The 18,548-nt window shown below is 40.4% G+C and overlaps 1 protein-coding gene and 1 long non-coding RNA gene across 5 annotated transcripts in view; one reads left to right on the forward strand and one right to left on the reverse strand.

Annotated features, from left to right (window-relative positions):
- Window positions 1-18,548, forward strand: part of LOC148386105 (neurexin-2-like) — a 102,854-nt gene that overhangs the window by 57,096 nt on the left and 27,210 nt on the right. For all 4 annotated transcript variants that reach the window (XM_088397665.1, XM_088397663.1, XM_088397662.1 and 1 more), the window contains 5 exons: window positions 1,131-1,250; window positions 1,313-1,694; window positions 2,031-2,221; window positions 2,299-2,472; window positions 2,591-2,710. In XM_088397665.1, coding sequence (XP_088253791.1) covers window positions 1,131-1,250; window positions 1,313-1,694; window positions 2,031-2,221; window positions 2,299-2,472; window positions 2,591-2,710 — 987 coding nt within the window. The remainder of the gene's footprint in view (window positions 1-1,130; window positions 1,251-1,312; window positions 1,695-2,030; window positions 2,222-2,298; window positions 2,473-2,590; window positions 2,711-18,548) is intronic.
- Window positions 11,536-14,644, reverse strand: LOC148386107 (uncharacterized). The gene is made up of 4 exons (XR_015862897.1): window positions 14,461-14,644; window positions 14,230-14,287; window positions 13,188-13,290; window positions 11,536-13,110 (listed from the first exon to the last, which is right to left on the reverse strand). It is a non-coding gene; the product is annotated as an uncharacterized LOC148386107 (long non-coding RNA).

Here is an 18,548-nt window from a genome sequence, read left to right on the forward strand (position 1 = left end):
TTTGGCACCGTTCGATACTCCCTTCCTCGAATAAATCCTTCTTAATAGATGACGGAAATATACACCGTGAATGTTTTAGTATTTGAGTTGCACATGATTTTCCGCCCTGTGCTTGGCTTTCAAACATTGGAGACAATCCATCAACTACAGCGAGAGCAGGCTTTAATGCCATCGACCCGTGCACGGTCGATGCTGTTCGGGTGGGAGGGGGTGCGATGCATGCCGAGTGTTGTAAAGATAAAACGATACGCACTGCGTGTAGCAACGGCCTGAAATCTCCCCGGTCACGCTTTTTGCCTCCTTAGGGATGAACGGGCAAGGTGTACGGAAACCACTTGATGTTTTCCCATTTATTGTCCTCTGCGTCCCCGGTAATTGTGCACCCAGAGCTCAATTAGAGAGACAAACCCCTCAAGGCGCAGTCAAGCTTAGGCATGGCCAATTAGTTTCCCAAGCGATGTCAGAACTCCTTTGAACTGGCATGTCGGCCTGTTGCGCAGGCACTGATTCAGGATGACGGTGCTGCAGTGGCAAGCTTCTGCGCCGTGACCTATTTTGAAAGCGGCGAGAACGCCACACAAAAGCCTCGCCGTTGCTTACAGATCGTCGCTCCATGTTCATTTATTGGCTATCCTTGGCTGTGCAAGATTTTTTGATTGTAAACGTTATCTGTATGTTGGCTTTGGATTTAGAGTGAGTGTATTTTCAAGATTTTCTTTTTTATAATGGAAGGCCCTTTGCAAACTCAATTATCACATATAACAGGTTTAGTGTGACAGGAACGTGACTCAAAACAGCGATTTTCTTCCTCATCACACGTGTGACCTTTTGTATTCATAGAGAGAAAGAGAAAAAACAAGAAAAAAAACTCTCCATACAGCTAAGTAAAAATCATACTGACAAATAAACAATCAAAATAACACCTGTCGTATTTGCACTCAGAATAAGTTTGTTCCCATTTTCCTTTCACACCTTTCAATGTAAGTTGAGTACAAATGATTGGTTGTGAAATTGTTATGTGAACAAATGCACGCCACCTGAGTGGCATTGTTCAGTTTGCTTGAAGAGTGTCGTCTGATGAGAGGGGACGCATTCGGCGTAATTGTCACTTGACGCTCTCCACCTCATAGGCAAAGGACCCGAGGTACTCCTGCTGGGCGACAAGCTGAATGACAATGAGTGGCACGCGGTAAAGGTGGCGCGTCGAGGGAAACATTTGCAGTTATCTGTGGACAATGTCACAGCAGAAGGTAATTTCAGGTCATGGAAAGAAAAACATGTGACATTTAATCCACCTCATTATCTTCTCCAGGCTTCATGAGCGGCGCTCACACCCGCTTGGAGTTGAACAACATCGAAACGGGCATCATGACGGAGCGCCGGTTCACCTCGGTGATCCCTTCCAACTTCATCGGCCACCTGCAGGCCCTATCCTTCAACGGGATGCTCTACCTGGACCAGTGCAAGAACGGAGACATTTCCTACTGCGAGCTAAACGCACGCTTCGGCATGAGGCACATTGTGGCCAATCCTGTCTCCTTCCTGACTCAAGCTAGCTACTTGGCTTTCTCCACCTTGCAAGCCTACGCCTCAATGCACCTCTTCTTCCAGTTTAAGACCACAAGTCCCGATGGCCTGATACTCTACAACTCTGGCGACGGGAGTGATTTCATTGTGGTGGAGCTGGTCAAAGGGTGAGCTTAAAGTGCAAACCTAAAATGAGAATCCATTTCAATCGAGAAAACTGGTTGAAGGGTCAAATTGACCCGAATGGAATCGTTCCACCTCAAAAAGGCAAAAGTAATCATAAACAAAAAGGCACTGTTTTCTATTTTTCACGGATCTGTTTTCTAGTTTCCCACTGGCATACATCACATAAACATTCTCCATGAAGCAATTAGTCCGTGTCAAGTCCCGCTTGGCGCCGGAGCTTCCTCTCTGTAATGTGGCCACTGCTCTTTGTAAATCACTGACATCAAATGCTCACTACATACTCCCAAGACATAACAAATTCATATGATGTCCTACAGGTTCATACATTACGTCTTTGACTTGGGAAATGGCCCGTCACTGATGAAGGGAAACTCGGACAAGCCGCTCAATGACAACCAGTGGCATAACGTGGTCATCTCCCGTGACAACAACAATGTCCACACGCTCAAGATCGATGTCCGCACTGTCACCCAGCACGCCAACGGAGCTCGCAACCTGGATTTGAAAGGTGAATTGTTTAACCATTAAGTCAAAATTGTCATCCAAACATTTTGACTCTCGATAACACGCTGTCTTGTGTTCCAGGCGAGCTGTACATCGGAGGCGTCGGGAAGAGCATGTACACCAGCCTGCCTCGACTAATAGCATCCCGCGAAGGCTACAAGGGCTGCCTGGCATCGGTGGACTTGAACGGAAGACTCCCCGATTTGCTGGCAGACGCCCTTCAGAAAGTAGGCCAGGTGGAGCACGGCTGCGGAGGTGAGGCTTGACAAAAAAAACAACTGGGCTCAACGTCCCATTAGATACAATCCAAGTCTTACAGATAATGATGCTGTCAAGATGAAATGAATCTCAAGTGTGTGTCACCACCGTGTAGGTCCCAGCACCACCTGCACAGAGGACTCGTGCCACCATCAGGGTGTGTGTCTGCAGCTCTGGGAGGGCTTCTCCTGCGACTGCACCATGACAACCTTCGGTGGGCCCTTCTGCAGTGACCGTAAGTAGGCTTTTTTTTGTCCTCCTTCTGGAAGTCCAATTTGTCACCACCGGTTGGCTTTGCAAGACACTCAAGAGAGAGTTTTCTTTTTAAGCGCATTTAAATGATTTCACAATGAGTCACCACAGATGTCTGCATAGATTACCCAAGATGTTCCCCCTCACAGAGCCCACAGCGGGTGTCATGGCCGCCTAGTGCTAAAATGCTCGTGTAGTCTTTATGGTGACTGTGGTTTGAGGAAATGTGGGTTTTTTTTGTTGAATTGTCAATGAATTATATAAGGAGATAAAAGAGCCATATTGTGGGTTTGTCTTGGTTGTTTTATATAATTAATTGGATTCTGGCTCACCCCTAAATTTATGAGCAAATTAATTAAAGCTAATTATCTGACAAATTGTTTTGGTAAGTGATGTATTCAATTTTTTAAGATAAATCGACATTTCCCTCAAGAATGAATCTCATCTTTTTAAACATTTTTGTGCAGCTTGGTGGGTTTGAAAATGATGTTTTTATTCAATGGGCAGTTGCTGCTGTTGGCTGTTTACCCATCGTATGTATACGTATTCACACAAAATGTGTTAGAATGATTTAATCAGCACTTATTTGAACAGTACCATCCAATATAGCTTTATTTGATCGATTTAAATCTGGGGCAAACTATATTATGTGAAAAAATATGCAAACAATTTTTGACTTGATTTGTAAATAGTCATTCAATGCCATCTTTTGTGTTTTTTTGCATGCCTGAAATCGCATTTACAAAAGGTAATGTAGCGTAAACCACAGAGAACCCAAAGCAGCTGGACAAACGACGAGGTCATTTTGAATAGTTTGAGGTCAAAGTCTTTTAGGTACAATAGGAAAAGTGCTGCTAATGCATGCCGGAGAATGGGAAAAAAATTGCTGGTTAAATTGCTCGTGAGGCAAGTCAAAGTAGGGAAGATTGCAGCCTTTGTATATATCAAAAAAGAAAAAGGATATTTTAGGAACAAAGTGAACTCACCTCTCACAAGTATTCTTTCCAGTGAATCCAAAACAAAGATAAAAAAATAATCTTTTTTGTTTTTGTTTGGTTTTAAGTTTTGTTTATTTTAAGAAAAATTACCAAAAAAAGTGGGGTTTTTTTTCAACTAATGTGGAAGTGACTTCAACCGCATTCCTTTTGGAAAATGTCTTGTGTTCCTCACCAAATCCTACTCAGTTTGTCCTAAATAAGATAGCAATTGACTAAGAGTCTAGGCAAGCACTTTCCACTCAATTTGTCCTTTAAACAGCTTGCACTCTTTCTTTTTGTTTGTTTTTTGGCTCACTCTGCTCTATTGATCCTAACTGAAAATCAATCTTTCGTTTTTTTTTTTTTTTTTAATCCATGTGTTAATTAACCACTTCCCTATGCTGCCCCCAAACTGTGCACCTGGCTCTGCATTCTTCTTTTCCTGCATAATGCTGGACTAAGCAGGAGCAGTGTTGCCTACTCAGCCATTTAAAAAAGAAAGACTGATTTTTTTTTTTCAACCAGCCTCGAATGTAGTCTAATGGAACCTTTAAATTTAAACGCCCCCAAGGACATTCTATTATTGTACATGAAAACTAATGGTAGTTATGAAAATTAATTATAGACAATATATGAAGTTTTTACTTCTGAAAAAGGCTAAATAAGTAAAACATGCTTGTACTATGTTCATTTTGTTTTCGCTTGTCAATTATTTTACTGGTTCTTTTATCACAAACGAGATATTTAGGTTGAATTACCTGACATGTTTCGGCTTGTACTTCCGCCTTCATCAGAGTGTGCGAAACATGTCAGGTAATTCAACCTAAATATCTTGTTTGTGATAAAAGAACCATTAAAATAAGTAAAACATGCCTTTACATTTGGACTTGGCAGAAAATTGTAAAAAAAAATAAAATAAAAAAAACTATAGAAATAAAAATTGAAACATAAAAAAGGAGGTTGACACTCTAGTTACAAACGTAAAAAAAAAAAATCTATCATAAGGAATCATGGCTCTTGATAGCCCTCGGTAATGAGTGAGAGCAAATGGAGGAAAAGCAACCCTTTGATGTATTTATACCTCACGGAGCTGCTATTCATTTTCAATTAGTTGGCCTCCACATTTGTGAAGTCAGCACCTTCGCTCTGCCTGTGACCTGCCCCGAGCAGGAGGGCGGTGGAGCGAGCACGTCATGCTGCTTCTTGGCATCGCTCTTTCATTGTGCAATTGCTTTCTATAGCTCAGTTCTCGTTGCTCCGTGGGACAGCCTGCAACATTTAGTATGATGCAACGTTTAGTGTGGATGACAAGAAACACCAAAAACCTTACAAGACATCTTTTATTTCTTTTGTCATATTTTGTATTGATTCCCATATATAGATACAAAAGTGGGCAGATAATTGAAGAGACGCAAAGCAATTAAAAATGCATGTTGGTTTTTATTCAATTGGATTCCCACTGAGAGTGATTATACGTTGCTCGGCACTAGTTCCTAGCCAATCGGAGGTTCAAAGGACATACCATTTAAAGTCTTCCCAACATCTGATTATCTGTAATTGCCGTAACTGTGGCACAGACGCACTGACACACACACCATCGAAGCTGGAATTTGAAATGGCTGCCTGAGGGGAAAGCATCAGAGCAGTCGCCCTAGCAGGTCCTATAAACATGACTGTATTTACATGAATATTGGACTGGCTTGCCTTGAAGGCTGTCAACCACATACTGTCTCGTCAATTTCAATGACGTGCAACAGTGTTTGGTCGTTTTCACTTTTAAATATCACATTTTAGAACGATTTTTTTGTTGCCAATGGTAGATATCGTTCTGTCTTGATGTTCTATTCTATTTCCTGCAGAAACGCGTCAATTCAAGCTTTGTATATATCGAGATACAAAATCCGATTGGTAGCAATTTGATCAAGATTCTTTACTGCTTTCAGTTTATAATTTGGTGCTTTCTTGTCCCGTATGCACGACTTGAGTCAGCACATGTTTCTATCTTGCACTCAATCTTGCTCGTGATAATTGACACGGCTAGCTAATGAAAGGTCAGTAATACATCGGTGGAATTCCAAAAGAGTGCCATTCTGTTTTTCACTCAACCATTATTTCATCAGCAGCATACTGAAAAGGGTCAAATTTGCAGAAAATATTTAGACCTGTCAGTCGGAGAAGACCAATAATAATGTTTTATCGAAAACATGAAAAGAGCATTAGGATGATTTTCATCAAAAACAATTTACTGGGTCTGACAACAATGTTTCTGCTAACCTGTCAGGTGGTAATTACCTAGCACAAAGCTACGTTTTCCACATTATGTTATCGTCATTTATTTTCCATAAAAAAACCAAAAGCATGCGTAATTATTGGCCAAGCCTATTCAAATATGCTTTGAATACAAAATGTTTTTGTCAAACCAAAATGTAGCACAGCTATAATTTTCAACATATAAAATTATTTTGAAACCTGAGTTTTGGACAAGAGGCAGAGTCCAATTTGGGACTGTTCGCTAGCCAATCACGATAGTAAAAGATCCCACCAGGTCGTCGCTGCCACCAATTATCTTCTAGGTCACTTTAAATAATTACAACGAGCAGGTCTGCAAGATATTTTTGTGTTGTAGACTTTGTTAGCTAGCTCAAATGTGATAACTTAATAATAGTAATTCGCCACAATTGTAACCATTGATGTAAATCACAGGTGTCAAACTCAAGGCCCGGTGGCCAGATACGGCCCGCCACATCATTGGATGTGGCCCGTGAAGACAAATTGTGCATCAAATTCGTGTTTCATTACTAGAATTGCAAATTGTTTTCACTTTTAATAATATCTTTTTTTTTTAATATTTAACTCGTCTGATTTGAAAACGAGTTATTTGTCAGTTTGTTTTGTAGCTTGTACTGTATATAATATGAGGTGCTCATACATTTATTTGGGTTGACAGTCATATGGCCCTCCGAAAGAAGCTATGACTACAATGCGGCCTGTGAAAAAATTTAGTTGACACCCCTGATGTAAATAATTGGGGACATTCGACCAGATGACCAAATGTGTCACATGCCATTTTTAACATTTATCTTCAAACGTGTACACTGCAATGTATTCTAAAACAAATCCATGATTTCACTTTCCTTCCAATGAGGCGTACGCAGGTGGTGTCTGTGTATTGACGTCCTTCCATTAGTCTCGGAACATGTTTTCATCCTTTTTTTTTTTTTTTTTTGCTGGATTGCATTAGAATGTGCAGGTGTATATATATTGACTGTTGTAAATCAGTCAATATTTGGTGTCCTCTCCCCACAGATATGAAATTGCACCTGAAATAGCTTTAATGTAACTCAAACGATCTGCCACCTGAACAATGAAGCCAACCTTTGCTGCTCATTTATAAGTCCGCATTTCCTTGTGATTGTTTGATTCCCATGGAAGCAAAGACAGACGGTAAATGGTACTCTTGGCCCGAAGGCATGAAGCCGAGCAACATGAGAGCGGCGTGACTGCCGCTGTCTTCCTTCCCTATTTCACATGCCAGTTAGTGTGCTCTTTTATCTCGCTTTCATTTATGTCAAAGCTACAATGGCGTAGTTTATCCATGGGAATGCTCCCTGTCGGAGTGCTCAAACAAATCCCATTTTTATGCTTTAACTTCTCTTTTAGAGGTAGACTTGCAGGTCGTACAGGCCACATGGATAATCCAGGATAGAATTTGAGCCTTAATCTTTGTGCTTCTAAGACTGAGGCTCAAAAATATGTTTCGCGACGATCTTAATGATATGAAATGGTAACGCATATCACAGATCCAAGTCAAGGAGGTCAAAACTGAATAGAAAATTGTGTGCTGGGATCAGACCATGCAAATTTCATCTAATTTCAATCCACTAGTCTCCTTTTCTTTTGGCTTGATTAAATCTGAAGGTCCCCTTACCTTCCCTATCTGATTGATTACCGTTACCATGGCAAAGGCAACCGGAATCTAAATTGAAGGGAAAAAAAATAAAGTGCGTATTAGGTCTAAACCATGGTTGTGTCAAATGTATGTCGAAAGGTTGAGCATTATGGCCTCGTGTTTTACTTGTCCCTTACACTCATAAATTGAGCACTCAACATATGCGCTTTGCGACTTAGAAGGTATTTAACATGATGGAGGGTGATTACCGTTAAAGGCAGCATATTGTGTGTGACAGAGCGAGTCTGGCTTTCTCAGATGTATCATTTCACCATCCGAGCAACTCCCAGCATCAAGTGCTGTATTAATTGAGCTTTTCAAAAACCAGGATGGACATAAGTTGACATAATGCTGCATCACTAACATGTCCTAGAAAGTATGCTTTTTCCTGCATGCTTAATATGACAGAATGACAAGACTAAGCATCTACGAGTCGCATGAGAAATATTCACTTTGGCCTCCAATAAGAATACAAATCAAATGTGTATTTTGCAACTATTCCTGCTTTTAGTTTATTTCTTGTGAAAGGTCATTTTGAACGATACTTCAATCAGTGCTGTTTACTTTTCACTCAAGTAAGAACCAACCACCCAGTTGAGGATTTGCTCGCGGCGCGTTACGGTAATCGACTCTAAAGTTAATTAAAAGCTCCGCATTTATTTGGCACTGGTCCAGAATACAACGTAACTCTCATTCATCCTTGCTGGCATTCTTTCGTGCACTGCTTGCTCGAGGGAACGGAAGCATACAGACGGGAGCAAACTATGCTACTATACAATAATGCATTATGAATTCCTGAATTTCATTTACTGTTGTTTGTATTTGAATAGTGGAAGAATGGCATCTGTCAGCCACCCGGTTGGTTTTAATATAGTTTGTTTATATATATGTGGATTTTAAAATAGATCCAACCTCAAATTTATCAGGAGGTCAACATTTGACATGAAGCCTGTTAATTCATATTTAGATGATATTGTATCTCAATCTACACTTTATGAACAGTAGTCACAAATGAAATCACTTGATCGGTGATTCCTCACAGTACTTGAAAATTTAGGATGTCTGTGAGCACGCTGTTGTACATAATTCCATCAAGACTCAAATTTCTTCAATAAAACTAAGCGTTCATTGTTTTTAAGATAACCAAAGCACTATGTATGAGGTAGTTATAATATGAAAGATTAAATCAGTAGCTCAATGCTCCTCGTAACAACCCGGCAGGGCATAATTTGTCGATTTGAGACAAGCTACTGCAGTAGTCACAAATCTGATTTTGAGCCAAAAGATTTTATAAAGGGCCTGTCGGAAAAATAATCCATCCAATTTTAGTGGTATTTTATTTTTGATGGATCTAAATGTCGGTATATCAGTTTTACGGCAAAGTTCCTTGTTCTGTACCAATCTTTATTCATCCCTTATATATGTATGTATATATGTGTATATATATATATATATATATATATATATATATATATATATATATATATATATATATATATATATATATATATATATATATATATATATATATATTTCTCCTTGAGTAGCTTTGCCATCTTTGGTTGTCTTTCCGAGCGAAGGGCCTAAATATCCTTTCGCAGCTCCATTTCCAAGGTAGAATGAAGATCACGTTAACTTGTCCTCCAGTAAAACCAAACAATAACAGCAAATCCTCCACAGGACATCATCTCACAGCACTTTTTCGGCTTCTCAGCCTTTTAGGCCTGAGAGTAATAGTTCTGACATTTACATAGATGTGAAAAGCGAAGAAGTACCTGAGGCAATTCATGTCTCTTTGGTTTACTCTTGCCGCCTTGTCCTTGCTTCTCACATTAAAAAGTGTGATATGATGATGTGGTGCACTTTTTGAGGCTGTAAGGAATAGGCTGCATGCGTGTGCGAGGGAAAAAAAAAAATTCTGTGTAGTTCTAGTGTGCCGATACAAATTTGGGTAGAGAGGATTGGATTTTGGTTCACGTGGCCCTGTTATATGTTTGATAAGTAGCAGTGGGAGGCTGCTATAATAGAGGAAGGGATTAATGAAAAAGGCTCAGTCCCCACAATTTACTCAAACCTAATTATCCAATTCACTGGCATGTGTGCTTGATGGAAATAACAGCACATTCTTCACTTTTGTCATAAAGTGAAACCCTAAATACCAAAGATAACAAGGTTGTGTCATCCATCAGAAGCCAATGTAACAGAATTAAAATGTAACTCTCCCGTATGAGCCACTTAATACTGTTGTTGTTCGGAATTAACTCAATGGAAGCCATATTTGTTTGTTTAAACCAAAAGGCCTAAATATGAGGGGATAAGATCTGTTACGGCTTTTATGCACTATTTGTGAAGTGGCTCCTAATGACAAAATCCATCCACTCATCCATTTTCTCGAGCACTTGTGATTAGGGTGAGCTGGAGCCAATCCCAGCAATCTTTTGGCAAGAGGCGTGCTACACCTTCGACTGGCCGACAGCCAATCACAGTTAAGGGAAACGGCTCGTTATTCCGATCACGGCTCATGAATTGTCATCATCAGTAAGTCTTTATTTAAAATCGAATTAACTCATTATTTCCCTGCAACCTTTGGACACTGTGTCCCTGATTGCCAGAGACTGATAGACTGATAGCTCATTAGTACGCAAACTGACGCAGACACTGTTGTTCAATAGATGAAGATACGTAAACACAAACCAGAGCACCAGTTGTGTTTGGCTATGAGAATGTTGACAATTAGTCACACGGTTGCATGATTCACCATCTAGAGTGGGAGTTCGGTCTTTATAAAGTGTTTGAAGAAAAATTACGACAATCAGCATTCATGTTTGCATGGTCGTCATATCGCCTCATACTAGATCAGAGGCGTCAAACTCATTTTTGTCACGAGCCGTATTGTAGTCATAGTTTGCCTCGGGGGGGCCATTATGACTGTCAATGTCTTCTATATACATACAGTAATAGGCTACACAACAGATTGATAACTAGTTTTGAAATCAGAGACTAGTAAAAACTGATCAAATAGTTTAAAAAAATGAATGGTAATAAAAATTGCTAGCAATATCTCTAGTTTTTAAAAAGTGAAGACAATTTGTAATTTCAGTCATGACACAAAGTCGATGCAAAATTTATCTTTGTGGACCACATAAAATGATGTGGTGGGCCGTATCTGGCCCCCGGGCCTTGAGTTTGACATGTGCCCAAGACTCATTGGACGTATTTGCCCATTTTGAACCACACCTCGGATAAAAGAGAATTCAGAATACCTACAAGGAATCTGTAAAGCTTTCATGTTCATCTGTCCATAGTAAGGCAGATTGTCCATAACTGGAAAGATTTTAGTACCGCATCCTCTCAAGATGACTGCAGGAGCACCGCGCAGAATGCTCAATGAGATGAAGACAAATCTTTTGAAACACGTGGAAATCGCTGGCACTCTGAATTTAATTTTTCTAACATCTCTGTTGGGATGCACTATTGGCAAACTAGTTTGTTTGCAATGAGTGCTACAAAGGTCTTGTGTGGAGGGGAAAAAAATAATCAAAACCTCATCCAACTATGGTTTAGGGGGATTGGGACTGCTTTTCCGCCTCGGGTCGGATACATTGCTATCAAAATCCTTTTCAAGGAACACTGAGGTGGATTTAATTTGTATCGGTGTAACATAAACAGTAATTGCCACTGTCATGTTGCCTTGGGAAGTGTGAAGAGTTGAAAAATAACTTCTCAATCCAGCAGAGATGTGTGAGAACAATTTTTGCCTTGATAAAGAGTCCTATTGAGAGCACTAATTAAAGACTCAGTTGTTTTTTTTAATTTATTTCATGCCTGCGATCGAAGCGTTATAGTCACCCATCAGGCGAAATGCTCAAAATGTTCCATTTGTTAAATGTGACTATCAACTTGACGTCTAACTGTCAACATGGGTGGTTCTTCAGGCTAAAAATGTGTCTTGTGATAGTGCTTGTGATTCTCTGGCAGGTTGTGTCTGCAAGCCCCTCGGAAAAAGGGGCTTGGCGTGACAGTGTTCTTCTTTTTGGTGGTTTGCCGAAAAGCTACAGTAAAAGCACAATAAGATTGCAGTCATAACATTGGCAAATGTGAAAATATTTTCTTGAATTGAATGAATACATCTTCATTGCATTGTTTTTCCTAGAAATATAACTGGCATCGTCATTTCTTTATGAATGTGTCGAGTGAATAATTGATGGAGAAGCCATTAAAAAGCATGCGGCGTGGTCTGCTCAAGCTGCAAACACAAGGCAGTGGCATGCCATTGAAATCCAACAATGAGGACTGATGACGTTTTCTTTTCTTCACAGAAAGTGCTCTCTTCTCTTATTCAAGTTCCATCTTTTTTTTGTGATATTGTGCACAAACGCATAGGAATGCAACAACATGGGACTACAGTGAATAGAAAATGTAAAAAAAGAAAATGCCACTTAATCCCACTAAATTGTTTGACATTTTGTAGCAATGCAAGCAACAGTATTTTTCTGGGCCAATTTTTTTTCTACTGACTGGGAGATGCCCGTGGTCCTTGGTGATTGAAAAAAAATTGTAGGAATTGAAAGATGTGCTTGTGAGAATTAGTCATGTTTTCTCAGACCTTTTGATACATTTACTTATACTTCACCATTGCAAAACATTTCATTTGTAAATGTCACTAGTTTTGTGGTGAATCATACACTAAAAAAAATGAGGTCAAAATCAAAACAGTGTACAGGCTAATCTCTTTTGGGGGTATATATACGATATATATTTTTTTTCAGTCAGTGCCTCAGCGGTCAAGAGTCTCACAACAACAATAAATATTTCAATGCACAATAATGATAATATTAGCTTAGCTTTGTATAGCATCTTCCAAGCGACGTTCAATACTGACAATAGTGTGAATAGTTGTCTCTCAGGATTAGCACGCCAATCGTTACGTGTGAATGCATATAAGTGATATTTTCCAATAGCTATCACATAACATTCGCCTTGAGGTGACGCACGTCTCTCACGTTCAGCCATTAAATCCAACTAACACAACATGGCCTTCGCGTGGAAGCGTCTCTCAGCATTCACACCATCGCATCAACAGTGTACAAGCGGGGTCAAGCTTCACCAAGAGGCTCAGTGAGGGCCGTGGGTGTTCAAAAATGCAAAATAAACCAAATACAAACAGGGTGTGCGGCTGTAGGCAGTAATCGCCTCACTTTCTCCTCCAAATAAGACCCCCCAAATAATTGCCTATAAAGAGCGCGCTGCAGTTGATACAAGCGAGCCGAGCAGGTGAACGCCCTCCGCCCTGCTCTGACTTCTCCCTCTGTGCCTCGCTTTCAGTGGGAACATGGCGCGTTTTACTTAACACCCACAACACGCAGCAGCTGAACCTCGGATAAATGGTGGTCTGTGCCAAAGCGCTCGCACCCCGCCCCCAGGGGGTCCAGGGCTTCCCGGTGGCTCCTGCAGGGGCTGTGCGGAAGGGGAGAAAGGTTACATTCAGTTTACATCATAAAGAGCAGACAGTGTGCGCACAAAGAGGCCCTCACATTGCGAGCTCCGCATCTGCCCGCTCGTCTTCCTTCGTACCCAAAAGTCGCACCGCCCTGCACGTGCTTGTTATGCATCATTTAGCCGCTGTTTCTTCGGCATCTGCAAAACTCTCACACCGATTTTGATGAGCAAATTATAGAAATTAAGCATTTGGTGCTTTGTCAGGACAGTGGCTTATACTGTGGCAAACCAAAGTATCATCTCATTTAGCCTCAGTCTATTCATTAATAGCAGCTGATTTTATATTTCTTGTATAGAACGCAATCTGTGGCGTTTTGAATGAAAGAAACCCAGACACCACAATGAAAGTGCATGCCTCTGCCAAGGCAACCTAGTTTCTCTCTTATTGCCATGGCAACCCTAACTGTGCAGCGTTAACCTTCCAAACAGTGGATTACAATGCATTACTGCAAATCAAACATGTTCCTGTACAAGGACTCTAGCATTAGCATAGCATGTATCTTTGCTTGCTAAAATTCCTCTTTTGGAGCTTATTTCTCTGGTCTACCACTGCCTGAATCCAGAAACTGTTATTTTTGAACAAATGGAGTGTCCGTGACCGCTCTTGTGAACCTGCGAGGATGAAAAGGTAACGTCCTTGGTGAAGCTATAAAACATTCATCCACGATATTAAGATTTTATATTTAGTGGCACAGATGTAGGCTGTAGCATTCTGTAGTGCTTTATAAACTAATGGTGTCCAAAAAAAGGCCTTCTTGCTATCCATGCAAAGGTTTATTTTCTCTTAATTAGGTCACAACTGTTTAGTTTCTAGATGGCTACTTAAGCTTATATTAAATCCATACAAATATAACACAAAATTCATACCATATAAAGCTTCAAACTGGAGGTCACAAATGTTCTTTACAATCCATCACTAGTCGAAACGCATTTCTGATTAATATTGAATTTGTGGAATAAAACGAAGCAGAAAAAAAAACCCACCCATCCAGCTCAGGAGGACGGCCATTTTACTACTTGCTGTTAAAAATAACATCACAGTGCCTTAGGACACAGGCAACAATGGTCACAGCTCACCTGTTTTCTGGGTTTGGTCATGGGACGTTCGCAAGCTGAGCCCTTAGGCTGGAAATTTCTAATAAGAAGCGGGGGGGGGAAAAAAAGCCTGTGAATGCTGAGACATGCTGTCGCTGAGCTGAAATGTCAAATACAAATAAAAACAACAGCAACAAAAGTGACTCGAGCCAACCAGATCACTCCAGCAAGTGACCCGGAGTAACCCGAGTCTATGAAATGAACTGAGATTACCTCGGCTGTTGGTTTTGTACAATAATAAATCCAAAGAGCTTCACATTGATGCGTTGAAATTGAATTGAAATGACTTTAGATGGTACAGTCACCACAAAAAAAATAGACTCGGTGTACTCTGTGATTCGTCACTCAGGGCAAGTAAGCTGGGTTAGGGTATAATAATAATATATAGTACCGTTGGAAAAAAAAAAAAAGCCTTGTGACGGCTTCCTGTTTTTCTCCGGCGACTCTCCTTTCATTGCTTCATATCTCCTCTCTATTTGTCAGCTCCTTCTTCATGTTTCTGGCTCCCTCCCTGGTCACCGTGAAACAAATACTCAGCAGAGCAAAGCCAAGCTTAGGAAAAAAAAAAAAAGAAAGAAAAGAAAAACCTGCACATTTTTTTCTTTGCTCTCATTTCTTTTTGATCCAGTGTTCACTCACGTTCAGCTACATTCAGTGAATAATAAAAAGATTGGTAAGCTTCTCGTGTGAATTGCAGTATGGCACACCTATCTATACGTTTTATTTTTTTCTGGATTCAAAATTGCTGATGGTGTTTCTTTTCCGTCAGCTTTAATCACTTGGCTGTTCTCGAACACAACGAGGGCTGTTGTTGATTGAGGAGCGCCACTCGACTTAACGCCGCATCCTCCAAAGGCAGCTGGGTTAACAAACAGTAAAGATAGCATGCTTTATTTAGGGTACATTCAACAAAACGCTTTCAATTGTGAATTTGCATTTTTTTTTTTCCAGCCAGGCTGTTGTGCATCAGTTTGTATTCAATTGTTGTTTGAACATCTGGCCAAAAGAACCACCTTGATGCTAATTTTCCTCTCCACATTGTTTGTTGATTTTGCAACTGAAACCATGAGCTCTTATTCACACTGAACTTCTTCTAGAACAATCCCCAAGGATTGATTGGGAGGTGACCATGTGTAGGTAGTCCACGTATACACCAACACACCACTTGCTCAATCATGAGTCGCTTTGCTGGAGGCTGTGCCATCCTCCATAGTGGAGGCTGTGTCTTTTCTTTCGTGGATCTTATTCCATGGCATCGTCTTCTTGGGTAGATCATGTTATTTTTTCTAGTGAAGGTTTGTCTCCTATGGTAGAGTCTCAAAGTAAGGAATCTTGTGTCCTTTGTTGATATTCTTGTTGGCATGAATAATTTTGTCTAGCGTTATGTTCTTCTGTGGAAGAGGAACACATTGGGGTTTTTTAGTGAAACAATTTAAGGAATAATAGAATCGTTCTCAAGAGATTGAACGTCTTTCTCCCCAAATCTACCGTCTTGCTTTTGTGCTTGGCGAAATTGTCCGATAATTCCTTTTGTCAGGTGGAAAGAAGTGGATTCTCAGAAATGGGGGCAATGGTGCCGTTCTTCTTTTCTTCCAGACGTGCTGAGGCTAGTCAGCTCAACTTAACAAGCAAATGGGGTCTATTCATGCCAGCGCCATGTGCAGCCAACAATGCAGAGTGCTGTCACAGGCGGTGCCTTTTTAGGAGGAAATGTGGGCCATGCAGTGGTGGCGTGTGTGGAGGGGGGGAGAGGCCAAATATCATTTTAATTGAGGTGGCGAGGAAAGCTCGTCGCACATCTCCGGCAAATATTTTTCTCTTAGTAGTTGTAACTGCTCAATAGATTCTCCCCGTTGTCTTATTATTTGAGGTTGACGCCATGCGACTGTTTGTGTTTGTACAGTCGTGTGCAACCTGATGCTATAAGATTGCTGCATGTCTTTTGCTTCTTAGCACTTTCACAACCCCTTCCCCCCCATGCCTATCTCAAGCAGACTTATTTTAGGTGTTGTCGCTTTGAGCCTAATGAAATCAAGCAAACATCACAACTGCGGGCTATGCCTTTCAGAGCGTGCTGGCATTATGAGTAATTAATCTGAAAGTGCTATGATTAATCTTGCTACTTTACCGCCTCGGGTGAGACTGGATGTCGCTGAAAAAATCTCATCTAACAGATCCTCCTGAGAACAAACAGGGCAATTTAGATTTCTGAAGGCAGCGCTGCATGTCTTCTCACATTGTATCATTTTGAACGTTTGGTGCAAGGTAAGAAGGTCATTCCAGCCAATTGGTGCCATTTGCTTCATGTAACTCTAAAGCAAATTTATTTTATTTATTTATTTATCTATCTATTTATTTATTTATTTATTTATTTAGACTGAAACTTCTTATTTGAGTAACAGGACCTGTAACAGGACTAGTTTTTAGCACAGAATTTGCAAATACATGGCATTTATGATTATAGCTTGTTGTTACTAAACACAATAAAATGATAGGACTAAGCAAATAATTTGCCTCAAGAGCCAAAGACAAAAGTACAAAATGCAGTGTCGCTTTATAAAATCATGTTAATTTAATATTTCCGACACTCAAATTGGCGACTTGAATGTGTGCGCATACGTACGCTATATGTGCAAATAATTTGATTATGTAAATGAGCACCGAACTGCCAAGCTCCTTTATAAATTGAAATTCCATTCATATCTGCCTTCAGGCTAAATCATACTCTGATGATTTTATTGTCTAGAACTGCAATGACGACAGATTCTGAAGAATCACATGATAAATGCCTTGAATAATTTGAATTCTTTGGAAAAAAAAAATAATCGAATGAGGAGTTTGTTGATTGGCTGTGCTGTGACTTGTCAAATAGCCGATGATGAGCCAAGGTTATACTCGCCGCCGCATCTTTGCACAGAGCCGTCAAGTGATGAATGCAAACCACTCGTGCTCGACAGCTCTCACCAAGATGTCATCGCTGATGCTCACGAGCTTTGAGAAGCTGACTGTCGGAGTTTTGGTCTATAAATCATCATCCTCAACTTGTGCAACACAGCTCTGGTGGATCCTTGTTTTCTGTTCAGTTCAGCTTAGGCTATTTTATAACCGTCTAGAATTAACATCGGTTGGCGCTTCAGCCGTAATTGACACTGACTTTTCCATTGACGTCATTAGAGGATTATTTTCTGTGCTTGTATCATTTCATTTTCACACTGAAAAGTCACTGCAACCCTGTATTAACATTTAAAGAAGTGCAGACAAAATGAGAACGGTGTTCAATTAAAAGTTAGAAAAAAGAGAGCAGGAAAAGTTCTCCAAACCAACACTTGCTAAATATGCTATGGCATTGCGATTCCGTTTTGTCAACGGATTTAAAATGCACTTTGTATGTTTATATCCATCCATCCATTTGTTTATTTATTTTTTTGCTGTTTTGGTGGTTTTCCCTTTACACCCAATTTTCTGACTTATTTTTGGTGTGCATAAATTTATTAGTATAAAAAAACAATAATTGTTTTCTTTTATAGAAAGACCTCTGGTGCTGTTATTTGGGGAACACCTCAAATTAGGAAACGTCAAACGTCTGCCAAGGTTGAATTATGAAACAATAGTGAAGAGGGAAAATGTCAAATCTGTATGATAGCTGTCAGTTACTCTGATGACCTCCGTCTAGGGGAAAATATATTGGCAGTTTTCTCAAAGTTGAAATTGCCAGCTCCACTGTGTGAATCAAGACACAATCATTTCAAGTCACATGTCGGTTTCATCTGGATTTTCATGGGCTCTTTTGCCCATAAAACTGCCTCGTTAATTTAGTTTACACTAAATCTTGCGAACAAACAACGATCAAAAACAGACAAATGTGTTTCAATTTGCCATCAATCCGAGTGATGTATTTTAATTATGCACGCTGATAAATTTGGTGCAGGCTTTTGTCATTGTAGAATGTGAAGCCGGAACCTTCCTCTGTTCTTTTTGTGCAATCAGCGTCTCTGGCCCACAGTGCCCCACCTCCCCCCCAGCATGAGTAATAGCCTGCGTCGACTTCTTGTCACCATGTGAGGTGGTGCCGCATGGCTCGCCTCTGTCCTCCTGTTTCCACGCGTGTCCTTTCAAGCGGCTCGGCAATCCCAAGCTGATATCTATATCGACCGTGATTTAGCTGATACAGCTGCAGTCCCTCTTCCGCTTCTCCCTTCTGCCTCAATCTTCCATCTCCCTCCCAATCCACTTCTATTGTCGATAATGTGTTCATCTCTCAAGTGTCGGTGTATTCCAATTCACCCTATCATCTCCTTCCC

This window comes from Syngnathus floridae, chromosome 15 (genome assembly GCF_059516105.1).
Source record: "Syngnathus floridae isolate MCC-2025c chromosome 15, RoL_Sflo_1.0, whole genome shotgun sequence".
In the NCBI taxonomy this organism is placed as follows: Eukaryota; Metazoa; Chordata; class Actinopteri; order Syngnathiformes; family Syngnathidae; genus Syngnathus; species Syngnathus floridae.